The sequence below is a fragment of the Pseudonaja textilis genome, chromosome 2 (genome assembly GCF_049901715.1).
Source record: "Pseudonaja textilis isolate UNSWEBS1 chromosome 2, rPseTex1.2, whole genome shotgun sequence".
Lineage (NCBI taxonomy): Eukaryota > Metazoa > Chordata > Lepidosauria > Squamata > Elapidae > Pseudonaja > Pseudonaja textilis.
Window position 1 is genome coordinate 53,457,082 of NC_141991.1, and position 17,641 is coordinate 53,474,722.

The window sequence follows — 17,641 nt, forward strand, 5'->3', positions numbered from 1 at the left end:
TCCCCGCCCTTTACTTAGGAGATGCTATGTGCAGTATATTGCGGGTGTGTGTATGGGGTGAACCCGAAGCAAAGCAAAGATATAGGTGCTGCCAAGCCTGGCACAGGCTTCAGCCATCCAAGGGGAACCCCTGCAAACTTGCTTCCGGGTGCTTCGCGCGCAGAAGGTTTCCCTGCCCACCCCCCTCCAAATTGCAGGGCGCGCGCGCTCCTAGGCAGGTAGAAGCCGCGCGTCCACCGCCAGGGGGAGGCGCGCTCCTCTCCCCTCCACCTCCCCAAGGCCGGCTTTTGGGACAGTTCAGAAACGGGATAGAGAGAAAGAGAGAGGGGGGGAGAAAAGAGAGAGAAAGAGAGAGAGAAAAGAGAGAGAAAGAGAAAGAGAGAGAAAAGAAAGAGAGAAAGAGAGAAGAGAGAGGAAAGAGAGAGAGAGAAAAGAGAGAGAAAGAGAGAGAGAAAGAGAGAGAGAGAGAAAGAGAGAAGAGAAAGAGAGAGAAAAGAGAGAAGAGAGAGAGAAAGAGAGAAAAGAGAGAGAAAGGAGAGAGAAAAGAGAGAGAGAAAAAGAGAGAGAGAAGAGCGAGGAAGAGAGAGGAAAGAGAGAGAGAGAAAGAGAGAAAGGAGAGAGAGAGAAGAGAGAGAGAGAGAGAGAGGAAGAGAGAAAGAGAGAGAGAGAAAGAGAGAAAAGGGAGAGAGAAGAGAGAGAAAGAGGGAGAAAAGAGAGAGAAAGAGAGAGAAGAAGAGAGAGAGAAAGGGAGAGAAAAGAGAAGAGAGAGAGAGAGAAAGAGAGAAAAGAGAGAGAGAGAAAAGAGAGAGAAAGAGAAAGAGAAGGGAGAGAGAAAAGAGAAAGGGAGAGAAAAGAGAAAAGAGAGAGAGAGAGAGAGCGATGGAGGGAGGAGGGAGAGACGCCAACCTGAACCGGCAGAAGAGAGTGGAACTGGATAAAGGGAAGCTCCCCGTCAGAACCAGAAGCCAAGCAAAAGTGGGTCTCGCTTAGAGGAGGCAGCTGGAGGTCAAGGCCGGCTCCAGTTGCGGGGCGAGGAAGGCAGAACCGACCAGGACGGGATCCCGTCTTGAGGGAGAATTGTCTCAGGAAAGCCCTTCTTTTCTGCAGAAAGTCCGAGAATGAGAGAAAGAGGCCCCCGTTTGGCCACGACTCCCAGGATCGGGTGTTGTTATTATGGCTTTGGGGGGCCAGGCGGGAGGAGGCGGCGGCGAACAGGTGATGGGAGCGCGGTTCTTTCGCTCGCTTTCCACCCTCGCCCCCCACCCCAAAACCATTCACTTCTTCCCCTTCCCACCCGCCACCCCACCCGGGCTGGACTACTCCCTCCTTTGGAGAACACGCCCCAGTAATGCTGAAGGAGAGAGAAAAGCGGTCGAGACACTAACGCTGAACCTGCGGGGGAAAGTCTCTCGGGAGTTGCCGCCGCCGCCGCCGCCGCCGCCAAAGGGAGAGGAGCCGGGAGTCCTTTACATCCTTACCCGCCCCCCACCCACCCCCACCCCCAGCGCGCGCGAGCTTTCCAGGGCTACGTGTGACAGGCATACAAATCCGGAATCGAGAGGGAGCGAAGCGAGACCCAGTGGAGGGCGATGGTGATCGCCTCTTGGGATTTACAAACACACACCGCTCGCTCCGGGTGGCTCCTCCGAGCGCAGGAGGGCTGGACTGTTTTGTCTGAGCTACTTTGACCAGGCGTTGCACTGTCTGAGGCACCGAGAAACCCACCAGGGCGCAGAGGGCGTGCAGGGGGGCAGGCGTTATTATCATTATCATTGTTATTTTAAATACACTTTAAAAAGGAAAAAAAAAAAAGGAAAGGAAAAAGACATAACTTTCGCATGTGGATCTGAAAGCCAACGACGACCGAGGAATATGAACAGGAAAACCAGGCGCTGGATATTCCACATCTTTATGAGTCTAGGGATTGTCTATATCAAAATAGGGTAAGTCTCTCTCTCTCTCTCTCTCTCTCTCCCTCTCTCCCTCCCCACTCCCCATTTTTTTAAAAGGCAAACACGCTGCGGTGACTCAACCTGTCCAGACCTGTGCTAGCATTTATAACTCGGGGGAAGTCTGAAAGGGTTCTCTCCCCGTCTCGCTCGCTCGCTCCAGGGCGAAGCGACTCTTTTTGCTGCTCTCGTCCCCGGCAAAATTCAAAATGTGCGTCAGCTCTGAGGAAAGGCGAAAGTCCTCGCCTGGCCAGACGAAAGCCATGACCGGAATGGCAATGAGCGCCAGGCAGGGAAAACAGGCGATTTAAGGGCAGGATCCGCAGGTCCTTGGTCCTCCTCTAGCCTTTCTCGGGGTCATCGCCTGGCGAATGGTGGAGAGGGGGAGGCTGAGGAGGGCTGGACCGAGTCCCGCTTTTGGTACCCCGAAAAAGGAAGCGGGTTGTGGCTCTGCCACCGACCCCGCGTTGTCTCACGCGCCGCGACTAAGTTTCAGAACTGACCCCGCATCCCAGAGCCGAACGATTTCTGCGCGAAGATCGCGCTCAGCTCTAGAAACCTGCGCAGATTTCCTTGGGCTCATTCCGCACTTCTCCGGGGGAGCTGACTGTTTTTTTTTTTTTTTTTGGTGGGATCTCGGCCCGAGTTTGATTCTTTTTTCTATTTCTTTTTTGCCACCGGCGGCGGTAGCAGTTCCACCTCAGCGCGGTTCCAACCGCGTGCCTAAAAGTAACCTGGTTATACCTGTAACCAGCTCCCTGTCATTTCAGAGGCTCCCGGTTTGTAACTTCGCCGCGCCCAGGTTACTTGCGTTCTTCTTCCCGTTCAAAGAACCCGCCGTTGAAAAGAAATTCGCCCCGCCGAAAGAGTTCAACGGCCAGGGTTAAGGGTAGAGCCTCCCCTCTCCTTTGGGACCGTCGGAACAAGTCCGCTTGGGAAAGCGAGCCCGCCAAGGGGCGCCCACTCGGCCCGCTTGCGCCGACTTCGTGAGGTGGGACTGCCAGGTGCGTGGGGGGAGGCCTAGTGCTCCCGGGGCGGCGGCGCGGGGGGGGCGTTATGTATTTTCGAGGCAGGGAGAAGGCTGGGGAATTCCTATGTTTGGAAGGGGGTTAGAAGAAAGATCTTTAGCAAAAAACAAACAACAACAACCAACCCTCCACACACACACATTCTATGCTTGGACAGGTTGCTAGTTGTCTTAAATGGAAAGGGAGGCCAGGAGGATGGTCGCGCCATGGCACCCTCTCTCTTCCTCTCCCTTTCTCACAGACCCAAACCTGTAAGCCTCCGTCTTCCCACTAGCGTCTTTCAACTACTCTGGACTACCCATTCTCTCCCCCCCACCCCCCCCCAATTCCCAGTCGCGATTCGTTGCATCTGGAGGGCCCCGGTTGGGGAAGTCTGGGATAAGAGAGCACCCCCACCCCCAGCATTACACACACACACACACACACACACGCACGCACACACACACACACACACACACACACGGCACGAGGAGATTGGGAGAGAGAAGGGAGGCGAGGCTCTCCTCCCTGTTAAATTGACCCAGCTCCTTTTTTTTCCAGCGTCGGAGTCCGGAGGGACAGCGGACGAGCAGCGCGGGGCTGGTGGAGCAAAAATGATGCTTCTAGCCCTGCTCGAGTATGTGCCGGGCGGTTTTAGGAGCGCTTGTTTAACTGAGGGCGCCGGGGAACAAAGGGGGAAGGGCGGGCTGGCCGGTTCAGTGCCCCTTACCTATTTCTGCGAGGGTGGGAGTGTGGGGGTGGTTAGAAATCCCCCCGCCCTTTCCCCACCCTTGGGCTTGCTGAAAGCTCGCTCTCCAGACAACCGGCGGAATAAGCGGCTGTCGAGCCTTGATGGGCAGATGAGCCGCTCGGAGGGCTTAAGCGGCATCCGGGCAGGCTTTTGATGTTGAGAAACCTGCCACTTCCAGTTCGTACCGAGGGGCGCCTCAAAGAAGAGCCTTTTAGAGAATCGACTGATCCCGACTCGGATGAGATGATTCATTATCGCTCTTCTCCCTTTCTCTCTCTCTCCCTCTCCTTTTCTTCTTAGGGGTCTTTCTTCGGTCGTGGCTTTGGGAGCCAGTATCATCTGCAACAAAATCCCGGGCTTGGCTCCAAGACAGAGGGCTATCTGTCAGAGCAGACCCGATGCCATCATCGTGATCGGGGAAGGCTCCCAAATGGGAATCAACGAGTGTCAATTTCAGTTTCGCAATGGTCGGTGGAACTGCTCCGCCTTGGGAGAGAGGACCGTCTTTGGAAAAGAGCTGAAAGTGGGTATGTTACCTCCTCCTTATAAGCTGTGGCACGGGGTGAGCCTGAAACCCATTAGGAAATAAGGGAGCTGGTCCAACTGCTCAGGGAAGTAAGAGTAGGAGTCGTGGCCTTTAGAAAAGCTGCCATTGTGACTTCACTCCCGAGCTTACCTTTTTATAAAAAAAAAAAAAGTTTTTTCCCCCCAACTTTAAAAAAGTTTTAAGAATCCATCCTACAGCAATGCCTCATTGGAATCCAGATAAGTTGTGTCCAAACTTTAAGGCTACAGCTGAAACTCTCAATGTGTGGCCCTCCAGATGCTGCTAGACTACTGCTGATACTGTCATAATATCTATCACTTAACCAGTCTGACAGGGGATGTCAAGAATGATAATAGAGCAACATCTGGAGGACTGACTATAGGTTCCCCACTCTTAAGACAAGGGAATAAATCTCCCTGATCCCTGGTATCTCCAAAGAAATATGATTGGGATTGTAATGATGCTATTAATATGCTTTTGGCTCAGGTTTGCACTTTTTTGGGGTGTGTGTGTGTGTGTGTGTCAATGTTGTAGCCATGATACACTTGATAGAAAGCCATTAAAGTATCAGAGACAAAATTCAAGCAGTGCCTGTTTTACAATCACATCACCAACCAGTTTCTAACAATACTGAAAGATGCAGCAGTTCTCTGTATGAAAATGCCATGTAAACTTGGCACATTAAACTTAGCAGAACTTTTCACAGTCTTGGTGGGAGACATATAAACATCCTTCAAATTTGCATTCCAGGATCATAAAATGCAGGAAGGGGGAGGGGAAAATGGTGTAAATATCATATATGAAATTAATCTGAAACCCTTGGTCAGCCAAGATAATTTTTTAGAAAAACTCTTTAATTAATTTGTGACAGCCAGAACAGATTTTAATGAAATGGTAGATGATGGTATTGATTTTTAATTAAGTTGCCTGTTATATAGTGGTTTAATTGTTGATACATAATTTACGAACAGTCCTATATATCTGTCTTATGCATATCTCTTTTCTAAAAGGTTGTTTATTCATTCTCGTTCTTTGACTTGGAAGTCTTTGAAGTTGGTATCTGCCACTTGTGTCCAAGAACTTTTATTCAGTGAGGCTGATTCCGGAACCATGTCAGCAGCCTGGGTCCATCAGTCGGAACTAATTAGAACTAGGGATGTTCCATGCTGAATGAGGAATGATTATGTTTGTAAATGTTAATGTTTATTTGACATCCAATTCAGCCAAAGATATTCTGAAAGTTTCACAATAGGTTGCATTTGAATAAACAGGAAGGCCCCCAGGTATAGGTAAAAATTGAAGTTTGAGGACCTGTATGTAATTTGTCATCAATAAATACCAGTAGTTATACTGTATAGCCTTCTGTATGAAATAGTCAAGCTCTTTCAAAAAGTAACTGCACCTTTTTCTATACAAATTTGAATTAGTTTGGGACACATGACAAATTTTCTTAAATGGACATTCTTTGAATATATTTGATTATTAGGCTGCAATTCCCATGGTTTCCACCTAAGTGGATGAAATATAGTGGCCATGCATAAATAGGAAGGTATTTGAAAGGTACCGTATACAACTGCAAATTTAACTTTAGAAAACCAACGGATATATTTCAACATTAGTGTAGCTGTCTTTGTAGAAGTGCTGCTCTCTGTATTGACTTGTGGCCAGTGAGTCTTAAATTCCACCAAAATGCATCTACAGGTAGTCCTTGACTTATGACCACAATAAGTCAGATATTTTTTGTTGCTAAGCAAGGTGGTGGTTAAGTGAGGTGCACCCAATTTTATGACCTTCAGCGAATCACTATAATTTTAATTACACACTCATTAAGCCCATCAAGTTTTCCCTATTGACTTTGCTTGTTGGAAGCAGGCTGGGAAGGTCGCAGATGTGATCACATGACCCTGGAATGCTGCGGCCTTCATAAGTACATGAACTTTTTTTGAATATCATTGTGACTTCAAACAGTCACTAAACGAATGGTTGTAAGTTGAGGATTATGTGTGCATCATTTACTATTAGCTTATTTACTGAAAAGTAGTATTCTATTGAGTTGTAGTTCTGTATAGTGAAGACCCCGCAAGAAATAATTCTATAACTTTATGATTCTGAGTAGATAGTATGGATGGTACTTGTGCTAGTGTTACTTTTCAGGGAAGAATGTGGGTTTAAAAATCATAGCTGAAAAACATGGCAGATTTTTCCTTAGTACTTCCATTGCAATTAATGACAACTATTGCTAATGATTATTTTTTGTGTAGCAAAGCTCCTTGTTGAATACATCTGAGGCAAGGAATTCCTTGAGAGCATCTGCATTCTTTTCTCTTTAGATGTGAGGTGTATTTGTTTTCTTTCCATGATTTCAGCCACTCTCTAGCTCATGAATAATCAGGTGGATGCATTGACTTTCTTTATTTGATAATTTAGCCTCCTCCCATCAATTTAGCATATGAGAAACATAATTATACAGTGACTTCATCTTAAATGTGATGAAGCCATAATTCAATCATTCCATGGCTTGTAACACCGAAAGATTTCTTATATGTTATTTTCGTTTGACAAGAAGAAGACATGCTAAGGGTCTGATTCCAAACATGTAATCGTATGATGCTTTTAATACTTTATTTACAGTGGTTATTTCTAACAGAGATGACATGCTTGCATCTATATGTTCTCAGATTTAAATACTCTTGGAAAGAAGCCAGTCAAAGTTCAAAGAGGATTTGGGAGAAAGAGCATTGATAGAGGCCTATAGTAGCCTAAGGGGCAGAATATAAAGGCAGCACTAAGAAGAAGATGTGTCTAAGATGCATCTGAGCACGATGCTTTGATTTGCTGGGAGACCTGATCCAGACCCATTTAGTCTTAATCCACCAATACTTAGATGTGCATCAAAGTCAGTGTAGTACTGTGAATGGTGTATGTTCCTTAACCATGTACTAAGGATAGCCTAAAAAAAGAAAAATACTTTGGGAAGTTTATCTTAAATAGATATATGAATACTCCAAATTGCAACAGAGGTTTAAGATCTTCCTGAGTTCTGAAGTTGTGCTTTATCTTTCAAGTAGATAGTTCTAGGTTCATCAAACGTAGCATTCCTGGTTGTTGTTTTTTGCAGAGAAAATTTTTCAGAAGAGTTACACTCATTAAAATATTTTAAAAATATCTTCATGTATCTGTCTGGTGATTAAGAAGCTCAGATCGACTGCCTTCTTATAGGTACATGTTACAATTTTACTTTTTATGATTAACATATATATTTGGGTCCTAGAAAATACTGCTAGAGTGAAAGGTGAAAGGCTTGGAGTTTGTTAGGAACTAGAAGCTACTGGGGATAGTGTGGAAATTATTTGTTAGGAACTAGAAGCTATTGGGAATAGTGTGAACATTATCACTTACTTGACCAACTCTCTGCTATAAGTGAAAGAGAGTTCCTTGTCACCCTTTGAAGAACTTGGAAATACAGAAAAATGCAAATACTTTCCAAGTTATCAAGATATAGCATAACCACGTGAATGCTGAAGATTTGGAGAAAAATAATTTAATTCTGAAGCATCACCACCTCAAGACAAATAAACAGGCTTGTATTCTTTATAAGAACCAATCTTTTGTTCCTGTCAGAATGATTCCCAAATTTTATCCCTTTTACATCTTTCTTAAGCATTCATACAACTGAAAATTAGCCTAAGATCACCGTGATTCTGATGATAAAAATTTACCATCAGACTCTCGCCTGCTTTGTGGTGAGATTGTCCCAGGATTTTGTGGATGTACGGTACATTCGTCATAACCTCATTCCTAGCATAGCGGTTTCTTCTTTTTAGCTGCCAGATTTGTTCAGTTTTCACTAAATTTGAGTTACCTTCTGCTTAGGGACCATAAATGGCTTTTAGGGATCCATCTGGGCCCTAACCCCTTAGGCTAGAAAAGTATAATCTCTAATTAGCAGATAATTAAAGATAAAAAGAAAAGTTTTGTTGGCAGCAAATTTTAAAAGAGCTTCCAATGATATCAGTGGAAAGTGCCTAAAACATGAAGGGTTGTTGAAGGATGGTTTGTTCATTCCTAATGCAGCAAATCTGCTCACCTGCACTAAATGGTATTATTGAGTAAAAAGAGCTACAGGTAGTCCATGATGTACAACCACAATTGAGATCAGAATCTCAATTGCTAAGCAAGCAGTTACATAAGTTGTGCCTAATTTTTTGCTATGGTTTTAAAGCAAATCACTGCAGCTAAGTGAATTAAATGGTCCTTTAAACAAATCCAGCTTTCCACATTGCTTGTAGGAAAACAGTTGGGGACAGAGGTGGTATTCAGCAGGCTCTGACCAGTTCTGGAGAACCCATAGCAGAAATTTTGAGCAGTTTGGAGAACCGGCAAATACCACCTCTGACTGAAAATTTTACAGTATCCTTCCCCTGCCATGCCCACCAAGCCACGCCCACAGAACCGGTAGTAAAAAAAATCAAATCCCATCACTGGGGAGGTTGTAAATGGTGATCACATGACATCAGGATGCTATCATAAATACATGCCGGCTGCTAAACCCCTGAAGTTTGATCATGTGAGCATGTGGGAATGGAGCCATAAATGCAAGACTGGGTGTGAGTCACTTTTTTCAGTACCATTGTAACTTAGAATGCTCCCTAAATAAATAATTGTAAGTTGAGAACTACCTGTATTTGAATTTTGGCTTATGTGTCAGAGGTGATATTTGCTGGTTCTCCGAACTGTTCAAAATTTCCGCTACCGGTTCTCCAGAACTGGTCAGAACCTGCTGAATACCAATATGTGTGATTTAAATAATAGAGAGTAGAGAATTTTCTGAATATTTCAAAGTCAATGCTTTGCATCTTGCTACATAATCCTTCTTTCTTGCCCCCAGCTCAAAAATATGTTCTCCAAGTGAGCATTAAAAAACAACAACAAAAGATACAAAACAGGAATTGGTAATCTTTCAAGCTTGGTCCATACTTTGGGATGGGTTTTCTGAGTTTTTGAACATTAAAAACATTCTCCTCATCTCAGATGTGTGCAGATGAAACCCATTTTGGTTAGAAACAGGAGCATATGAGGCAGCTGGATCTTGCTTCAAGGAAGCTTCTTATGATGTGGAAGGGACCAAGTTGAGTGAGTGATGTCACTTGAAAGTTTTTTCTAGTGTTTCCAGTGGTTGAAGTGTGCAGAAGCCTCTGTCAGCCACTGGAACCACAGATGAGGCCTCACAGCAACATGAAAGGAATCAACATGGCTGTTGGTTTACAGGTATGTATCAGTATGCGTGGACTGGCCTAACAGCTTCAAAGGGGTATTTCATGCATTGAAATGAAGCTTCCTTAAGAGCCTTACAAAATCCTAATACACAGACTGGAAAAAGTAGAACAATGGTAGGAACATTATGAGTTATGTAAGTCTCTCTCAATAATCTAGGGTTTTAATGTTCATTTTGTGAGTCAGGGTCAGAGGAGAATAGTGTACCTTGCAGAGTTACCCAGTGCTATTAGTCAATCCTCTATTGGGCTGAGACTGAGGGATGGGGTAGGGCAAAAGGTAATTGTAGGAACAGTGCAGTTATTGAGTTGCAGTACAATTATTGAGTGAAGAACTTTGTGATATACCTACAGTATGTCTATGAGTATATCTACAGTATACCTATGAGGCTACAAGGTATGTTTCTCCTGACCTCTTCCCCTTCCCCTTCCCCTTTCCCTTCTCAAGCTAGGCAATTTGGCATGCAATTGCTCTAAAGTTTGACCGAACATCTAGGTCACGCAAATCTAGTAAGGTCTTCGTAAACTCTTTTCCAAATCTATCATTTATTTTTCTATGAATAAGTCTGGAATCTAGAGAGTACAGTTGAATGGGAATGATGGACAGTTCTATATAAAACTATAATTTGAATATAATTATTCAAAACAAATTAAGACAAAAGGGTCTAAATCAGGAAACAGAATTACATAATAAATTGAACCTCATATTCTCCCTTTTTGGGCTCTGCTAAGAGATATATAATACATCACACCTTTATTTTCAGAGGCTGTTTCCTGTTTGATTCAGCAGGGAAGGTGCTCTGAAATTACTAGCAAAAGCCTTGTCAGTCATGATATCCTGCTTTTTGCATGCTTTTTCTTGGGTGGCTTATCTGGCACTTCCATTCACATTGTTTTATTTCCTTTGAGGTCACTTCTAACTTTACCAAACTTTTAAAATCTGGTAATCAAATGTTTGAGCACTGTTGTGCTGCAGTGGTTTTACTATTAATTCTGCATCTCATTTTGTTATTTATTATTATGTTTGTATTATTTATAATATTTTAAAAACATCTATATCATAGTGCATGTTTAAAAAACATCTGTATTATATAGTATATGTTAAAATATGTGTATATCATATCATGTGTTTTTAAAACATCTGTATCATATAGTGTATTTTAAAAGCATCTATATCATTTAGTGTTTTTCATCCTAGGAACTCTTTGCACTATGACAGACAATCTCTGTCTTAAAATAAATAACACTATGACAGTAAAAGAAAGACTTCATGATTGTAGCAACAGTTAGATTAAATCAAATGGATACACATAATATCCCAATACCCTGTTTGGTATACTTGAAATAGCATAGTCAAGGACCCTCTCAAAATTTAGATATTCACAAATCTGCATGAACGAATGTAAAGAGATAGGCTCTTGGGGTGCAACAATTTAAATTGCTCTGGTTTCATCAAATATTTGAATATTCATCTGAATATCTGTATTCCCAACTACAATAGCCCAATGCCACTTTTCTTTGACAGACTGGTAATGCACTTTTTTAAGTAGAGGAATTTTTAAAATATTTATTACTAATCCATATTTGAGATGATCTTGTGTTCTTATTAACTTCTTGTCTCAGTGAAGTTTGATTGCATTTTATATTAACACTTTTAACTACAAAAGTAAGATCCAATTAATCAAAGACATAAGTTGTTGATGTCTAATCTGAAGACAAAGGAGAAGACTAAAAAATGTAAAAAAAGAAATCTTAGAAACCATTTAGTATGATGCTGACCACAGAAGCCATTATAAGAAGTCAGGTGGGATAATAAAGAACATGAAACTCTCTAGAAAACTTATTTGGCAATGTACAGAAATAGACTTGTACCATTAAGGTGAAATACAAGAGTTTAAAATATTTGTATGCACTGAGGTTATCTATCAAGATATGTTTTATTAATATAATAAAAATGAGAGGGTAGTTTATCAATTTAAGTTCCCCAATTTTCCACCCCAAATCACTCAATAGTAATAGAACTTAGACTTATATACCGCTTCACAGTGCTTTACAGCCGTCTCTAAGCGGTTTACAGAGTCAGCATTTTGCCCTCAACAATTTGGATCCTCATTTTATCCACTGAGCCAACCTTGAGGCTAGTGAGATTCGAACTGCTAAATTGAAGGCAGCCAGCAGTCAGCAGTCAGCAGAAGTAGCCTGCAGTATTAACCACTCTGCCAACGTAGCTCTTACATTCAAGATAATTAAATAATTCCAATAGTAGAGAATATATGGTTGAGCTACAGGCAGTTCTCAACTTATGACCACAATTGCATTGGAACTTCCATCGCTAAACAATTATTTGTAAAAGTGAGTTGCACCCAATTTTACAACCTTTTTTGCTGCAGTTGTTTAAGTAAATCACATGTTTGTGGTTGGTCATTAAGTGAATCACATGTTTGTGAAGCAAATCTGGCTTTCTCCATTGACTTTCCTTCTCAGAAGCCAGCTCAAAAAAATCAGAAATGGTGATCATGTGACCCCAGGACATTGGAATCATCATAAATATATGCCAGCAGTCAAACACTCAAAGTCTGATCATGTGACCATCGGGATACTGCAATAGTTTTATGAGTGAGAGACAGTTGTAAATTTTTCCAGCTCTGTTGTAACTTGAATGGTCACTAAACAAATAATTGCAATTGGGTTATTGGTGTTCACTTAATGGTTTTAGTGCAGACAGTTCAGTGCACTGATGATGTTATATAGGCTGGTAATGAAACATCTGCAGGAAACCAATGAAGCTCAGAGAATATGAAGAACCAGTGAAACTGAAACAGAGAATATGAAGAACCCAACAGGGCAATATTTGTAGAAAAATAACACATTTTAGCGGAATGTCTTGTTTTTTTCTCTTTAGAAAAACATCAATTTCAATGAACACGATAGATTTACAAAAAACAATAAACTGAGGAAAAAACAAACTTTACACATTTGCAAAACTGAAAACTAAAGCATTTCATATACATGTTACCTGACTGCTTTTCCTCTGACTTGTAACACCTGCACGGAGAATAATGAAGTAATGACTGTCAGGAAATAAATATAACTTTACTTTGATTTGAACAAGAACAAGATAGGCATGTAAATAAATTGTATATATGACATGGGGGAAAGGAATAAGGTGGTGTTGGTATGTTTGTGGGGTTTTTGTTTTGTTTTGACATCCAAAAAAGTTTTCTTTTAGGGAAAAAAACACACCAAAAACAGAAGCCAAGTTAGAAATTTGGCATGGAGTATCTAAAAATTAACATGATACTTTTTGCCAAAGAGTCAATCTTCTAGGCAGTGACTGTCATAGGCAGATAAAAACATTGCCCCAAGGTCACTTTTACAGGAATTTTCATTTCATACCTGCCTTCAAATGTATCTTGTGAGTACATGTTTTAGAGAAACAAAGGATTGCATTACCATGTTAGAAGAGTTAGGTTCTCTAATGCTGATTAAAGTTTTGCTAAGAGTTTTCTCTAAAAGAAAACACAACGGCACAAAATGTATTCTGATGCCCTAATGGCATAGATAAGTTGAATAGTATCCTTGAGAAACCATATATCAAGCCAGGATGATTTTGTAATTAAATAGTGACTTTTCTGTGAAAATACCTACAAGTAGACATTAAAATGAAGTCAGTGAGCAGTAATATAGCACATTTGCACTACAAGTTTTGCCTGTATAGTTCTTCTTCCTACCAGTTATTTCAAAAGGATGATGCTAGGTGAGCATTATGAGACCTGTGAGCACATAGAGGAGACCTATAGTTAATCCAGAATTTTCTATGCAAAGTGCAGGTACTCCTCGATGTAGGTCCACAATTGAGCCCAACATTTATGTTGCTAAGCGACACATTTGTTAAGTTAATTTTGTCCCATTTTATGACCTTTGTTGCCCAAGTTGCTAAGTAAATCACTGTAGTTATTAAGTTAGTCACATGGCTGTTAAGCAAACCTGATTTTCCCATTGAATTTGCTTGTCAGAAAGTTGCAAAACCCTAGAACACTACATCCATCATAAACATGAACCAGTTGCCAAGCATCCAAATTTTGATCACGTGACCATGAGGATGCTGCAACGGTCAGGTGAAAAATGGCCATAAGTCCCTTTTTTCAGTGTTGTTGAACCTTGGAATGGTTACTAAATGAACTTCTGTAAGTCAAGGGCTGCCGTACTGAGTTGAATTGGGCCAATATGCAGCTCCACTGAGTTGAATTGGGCCAATTCCCTTTTTAAGTATGAATGAAATGAATGAATTTACTGTAAGCATATAAAACACTGTGCTAGGTTCTGCCAGACATTTATTTTACTCTGTTCTTCTTTTTGCATCATGATGAAATGAGCAAAAATCTCATTCATGCATTCCAGTGTACAAAGCTGCATTGCTAACATATTTAAACGGCAGTGGCCTTTCTTTTGCAGCTATTTTTCAACTTGATACCTTGAGCCTCAGAACAAGCTGCCCACCCCCCATGCAGTCCAGGGAGATACAGGAAATGTGGGAGGTGTTTTGCACCTTGCAAGATTTCACTGTTTATCAAGAGAAATGGGCATTTGATATTACTTTTGAGGCCGCCATTTTTCATTGCCCAGGTTTTGTTTAATGGTCATATCTATGCCTGGTAATGGAATTGAAGGAGGTAGATTTAGACAGTTGGGGAAAAGATGGTTTCTCATTTCCAATTTGCTGTTTGTGAATTATGACTCCTATAGAGATGTGAAATAATGTAGTTCATGGCACATAATTGGCAAGCTCTGCTGTACTTTCCATCTTTATATTTTCATAATCATTGTATAATTCAGCACATGTCTCTTCAGATAACTCCCTCCCTGACCCTTGACCTTAAATAGCAGAAAATGTAACATATGTTTTACAGTGAGGCAAATACAAATTTGTCTTTTTTATTTTCCAAAATGCCTAATTTATGATGTAGCTGGTTTGATAGTATAAAGTATTTTCAAGTCTCCAAGTCTGTATCCGTATTAACCCATGTAGTACGGCTGTAGTATTCCTCCTCCTCCTCCTCCTCTTCCTCCTCCTCCTCTTTTGCATGTACACCAAGAGCTTCTGCACTGGAGACAAATTCTTTGTGTGTCTAATTACACTTTGTCAAATAAAGTATTCAATTGTGTTACAGGGCATTCTTCTCATTTTGTTTTCTTAAATAGTCTTTCTTAATCTTCTACTACTTTCTGCAACTAGTTGAACATAGATGTATTAAAATGGCTATTAATTGAAAAATGAAGACATTGTCCCCATCCCTATAGCTTCTATATTTTATCTCTTCTTAACTGATTTTAAACAGTCATGATCATCACCATCAAAATTTTGCATATTGTCAGAGAAATTTATTCTACCACAAAGTCAGCTATATTCCTATTTTGGATGCTTGCCTCACACCTCCAAATCCTCTAGAGTCCTTATTAGTAAGCTGATTTAGCAAGAAAGTAAAATTGGACTATCAAGTTTAATCTCAAGGCAAACAGACTAGAAGTGCATTAGGCAAACAAACTGAGATTAGTCATATTTCCTGTTAAATGTAAGGTAGTATTTGTCAGAAAATTGAAATCCTAGACATACATTTTATTTGATGATAAAAGTTGTTTAGGGGTGTGCAGATCAAATAATCTCTCATTCAACAAATTAACCAGAGTCCCAAAAGGTTAGTCTGAACAATTATCCAGTGGTTTGAAGAAATTATCCAGAACTGTCAGGAATCTTTCTAGTAATCTCCAAAAGCCAGCCATTTTAATGTCCCTTGTTCCTGAAGAAATTAAAAGTTGCAGTAGCTCTAAGTCACTAAATATATCCATCTCAAAGGGTCTTTTGGTCCTTCCCAAATATGGTTTCAACTAGTTGAATTAATTAATTCAGGATATGCTTATAGGACCTTTTCCAGCAGTCTTCTAATTGAAAAAGGTATTAGTAGAAGGATCCAGTCTTTGTGCTTTGATATATTTTAACATATATCTATGAGTCCATGATGACGATCTACAATTCCACCAAAATATATATCCCATCAATTGAGAGAGTCTTTCTACTCTACATTTTGAATATTATATGAACTTGCTACATATTTCTATTGGTTCTGTGGCCTCTAGAATTAGTAAAATCTTTATCAACCTGATTTAAATTTCTAGTGGCTTAAATTACATTCTCTGACTGATGTAGGCTTTTTATGCTTCCTGAAAAGTCTTCAGGCTTTGCAGGTAACCTTGTAAACCTGTAGAGATCTTTTTCTCAATCTCATCTCTGGCTCAGTTAAATGATTCATACCACAGCAGAGGCAATCTCTTCTTTAAACGTTAATAATTTATTAGAGCGTATTATTGTAATTTAGCTTTTTGTGCTAAATTAAATGCAAATGGAGATTCTCAGTCATCCAGTCCATGGTTGTTCCAAAGCTGCTTTTTCAAACGGCAACTGGACTTTTGTTGTTCCTTGAAGATGTTTCACTTCTCATCCAAGAAGCTTCTTTAGTTCTTCCTTGTGCTAAATTAATTTCTTCTCTTCCCCACTTCGTTCCTCCCCTTCCTCCCCACCTTCTTTGATTGTGTCAATTCACAATCAAACCATATGCACCAAGGTTGCGCAGTGGTTAGAGTGTAGTACTGCAGGCTACTTCTGCTGCCAGCTGGCTGCCTGCAGTTTGGCAGTTCAAATCTCACCAGGCTCAATGTTGACTCGGCCTTCCATCCTTCCAAGGTGGGTAAAATGAGGACCCAAATTGTTGGGGGCAATATGCTGACTCTTAGAGAGTCAGTGCTGTAAATCACTGTAAAGCTGTATATAAGTTTAAGTGCTATTGCTATATATTCCAAGGAAGTTATATATGGAACTCGGATTTGTTGGATTACAGGTAGTCCTTAAATTATGACCATAATGCAGCCTGCCCTTTATGGTGGTAAGTTGTGATGGTCATGGGAGCAACCTAATTTTACAACCTTCTTTGCAGTGGTCATTAAGCAAATGACACAGTTGTAAATTGAATGTCATGATTATTGAACAAATGCTAATAGTTGTCACATGCATCCAGGATTCTCTATGGGCTAGTTTTGCTGAAAACTAGAAATAAATGTGGTTTTCAGCAGAGCCATAATAAAACATGGTCATGTGACCACAGGACACTGTAAAATGCCACAAATGTAGCCTGGTTTCTAAGCGCTTGAAGTGCAGTCACATGACTGCAGAGAGGGCAGGGCTGCCAGACCTTCAAATCCAGATTGTAAATATCTCCTGGGTAGGCCCTTTGTTGCAAATGGACAGATCATAAGTTAAGGATTAACTGTATTGTCTTTCAATACTAACAGTTTCACATTTACCATTTTTAAAAGCTTGATGCAGAGTTCAATGCTGAAGGGATCTGTATCCGAAAAGAGGCTGATTATAGACATTTAATAAATTTGTAATTAGTTGCACTTTTCCATTTCTGCTATCTCCAGAAAGATTGCAGCTTTCGAACTCCTGTTGTATGAATTATGTTGTTTCTCTTCAACATAAACACGTTTAAATATTTTATCTATGAACTGCATTGCAGAGCATTCAGATAAAATGGAACATAAACTTTTTAATAACAGGTGAAACAGCTGGAATGAAACTGATAATTTCTCTAAGAAATGGAAGTTAACAGAAGAAATTCCTTAAAAGTGGTATTTATTTGATTGGCAGTAGAATGCAGCAAATGCAGCAAATCATTCCACTGCAATTATTTTGTACATTACTTTGATTGATTATGTGCCATCTATTATCCACTTTTTAACCATTCTTTAAAATGAATTAATTACACAAGTTTGAACAAATATGATAACTTCAGGTAATTGTGACCGCAATTATATCCATGCTGTTTGAGACTAACCAGTAGAGCAGTTCTTCAGAATAAAAATGCCTAGAGGTATATATTTGCAAATGGAAATAAGATGTATAGCAATATTATTAAAATATTGTTTTAAAAAAATGTTACAAAGATTTTGCATGATGCATAATTCTTCTCATTGGTGAAACACTCTCTTTTTAATGTTTGTGGATTATACCTCACAAATCAGTTCACACACCTGGAGAAAATAGGAAACATAATTGCTAA

General features: G+C 40.7%; 1 protein-coding gene across 1 annotated transcript in view; it reads left to right on the forward strand.

Moving 5' to 3' along the window:
* The first annotated feature begins 1,521 nt into the window (after nt 1-1,521).
* The window catches only part of WNT7A (Wnt family member 7A), a 43,403-nt gene continuing 27,283 nt past the window's right edge, over nt 1,522-17,641 (forward strand). Inside the window, exons 1-2 of the mRNA XM_026721405.2 lie at nt 1,522-1,943; nt 4,008-4,234. Coding sequence (XP_026577190.1) covers nt 1,873-1,943; nt 4,008-4,234 — 298 coding nt within the window. The 5' untranslated portion in view covers nt 1,522-1,872. The remainder of the gene's footprint in view (nt 1,944-4,007; nt 4,235-17,641) is intronic.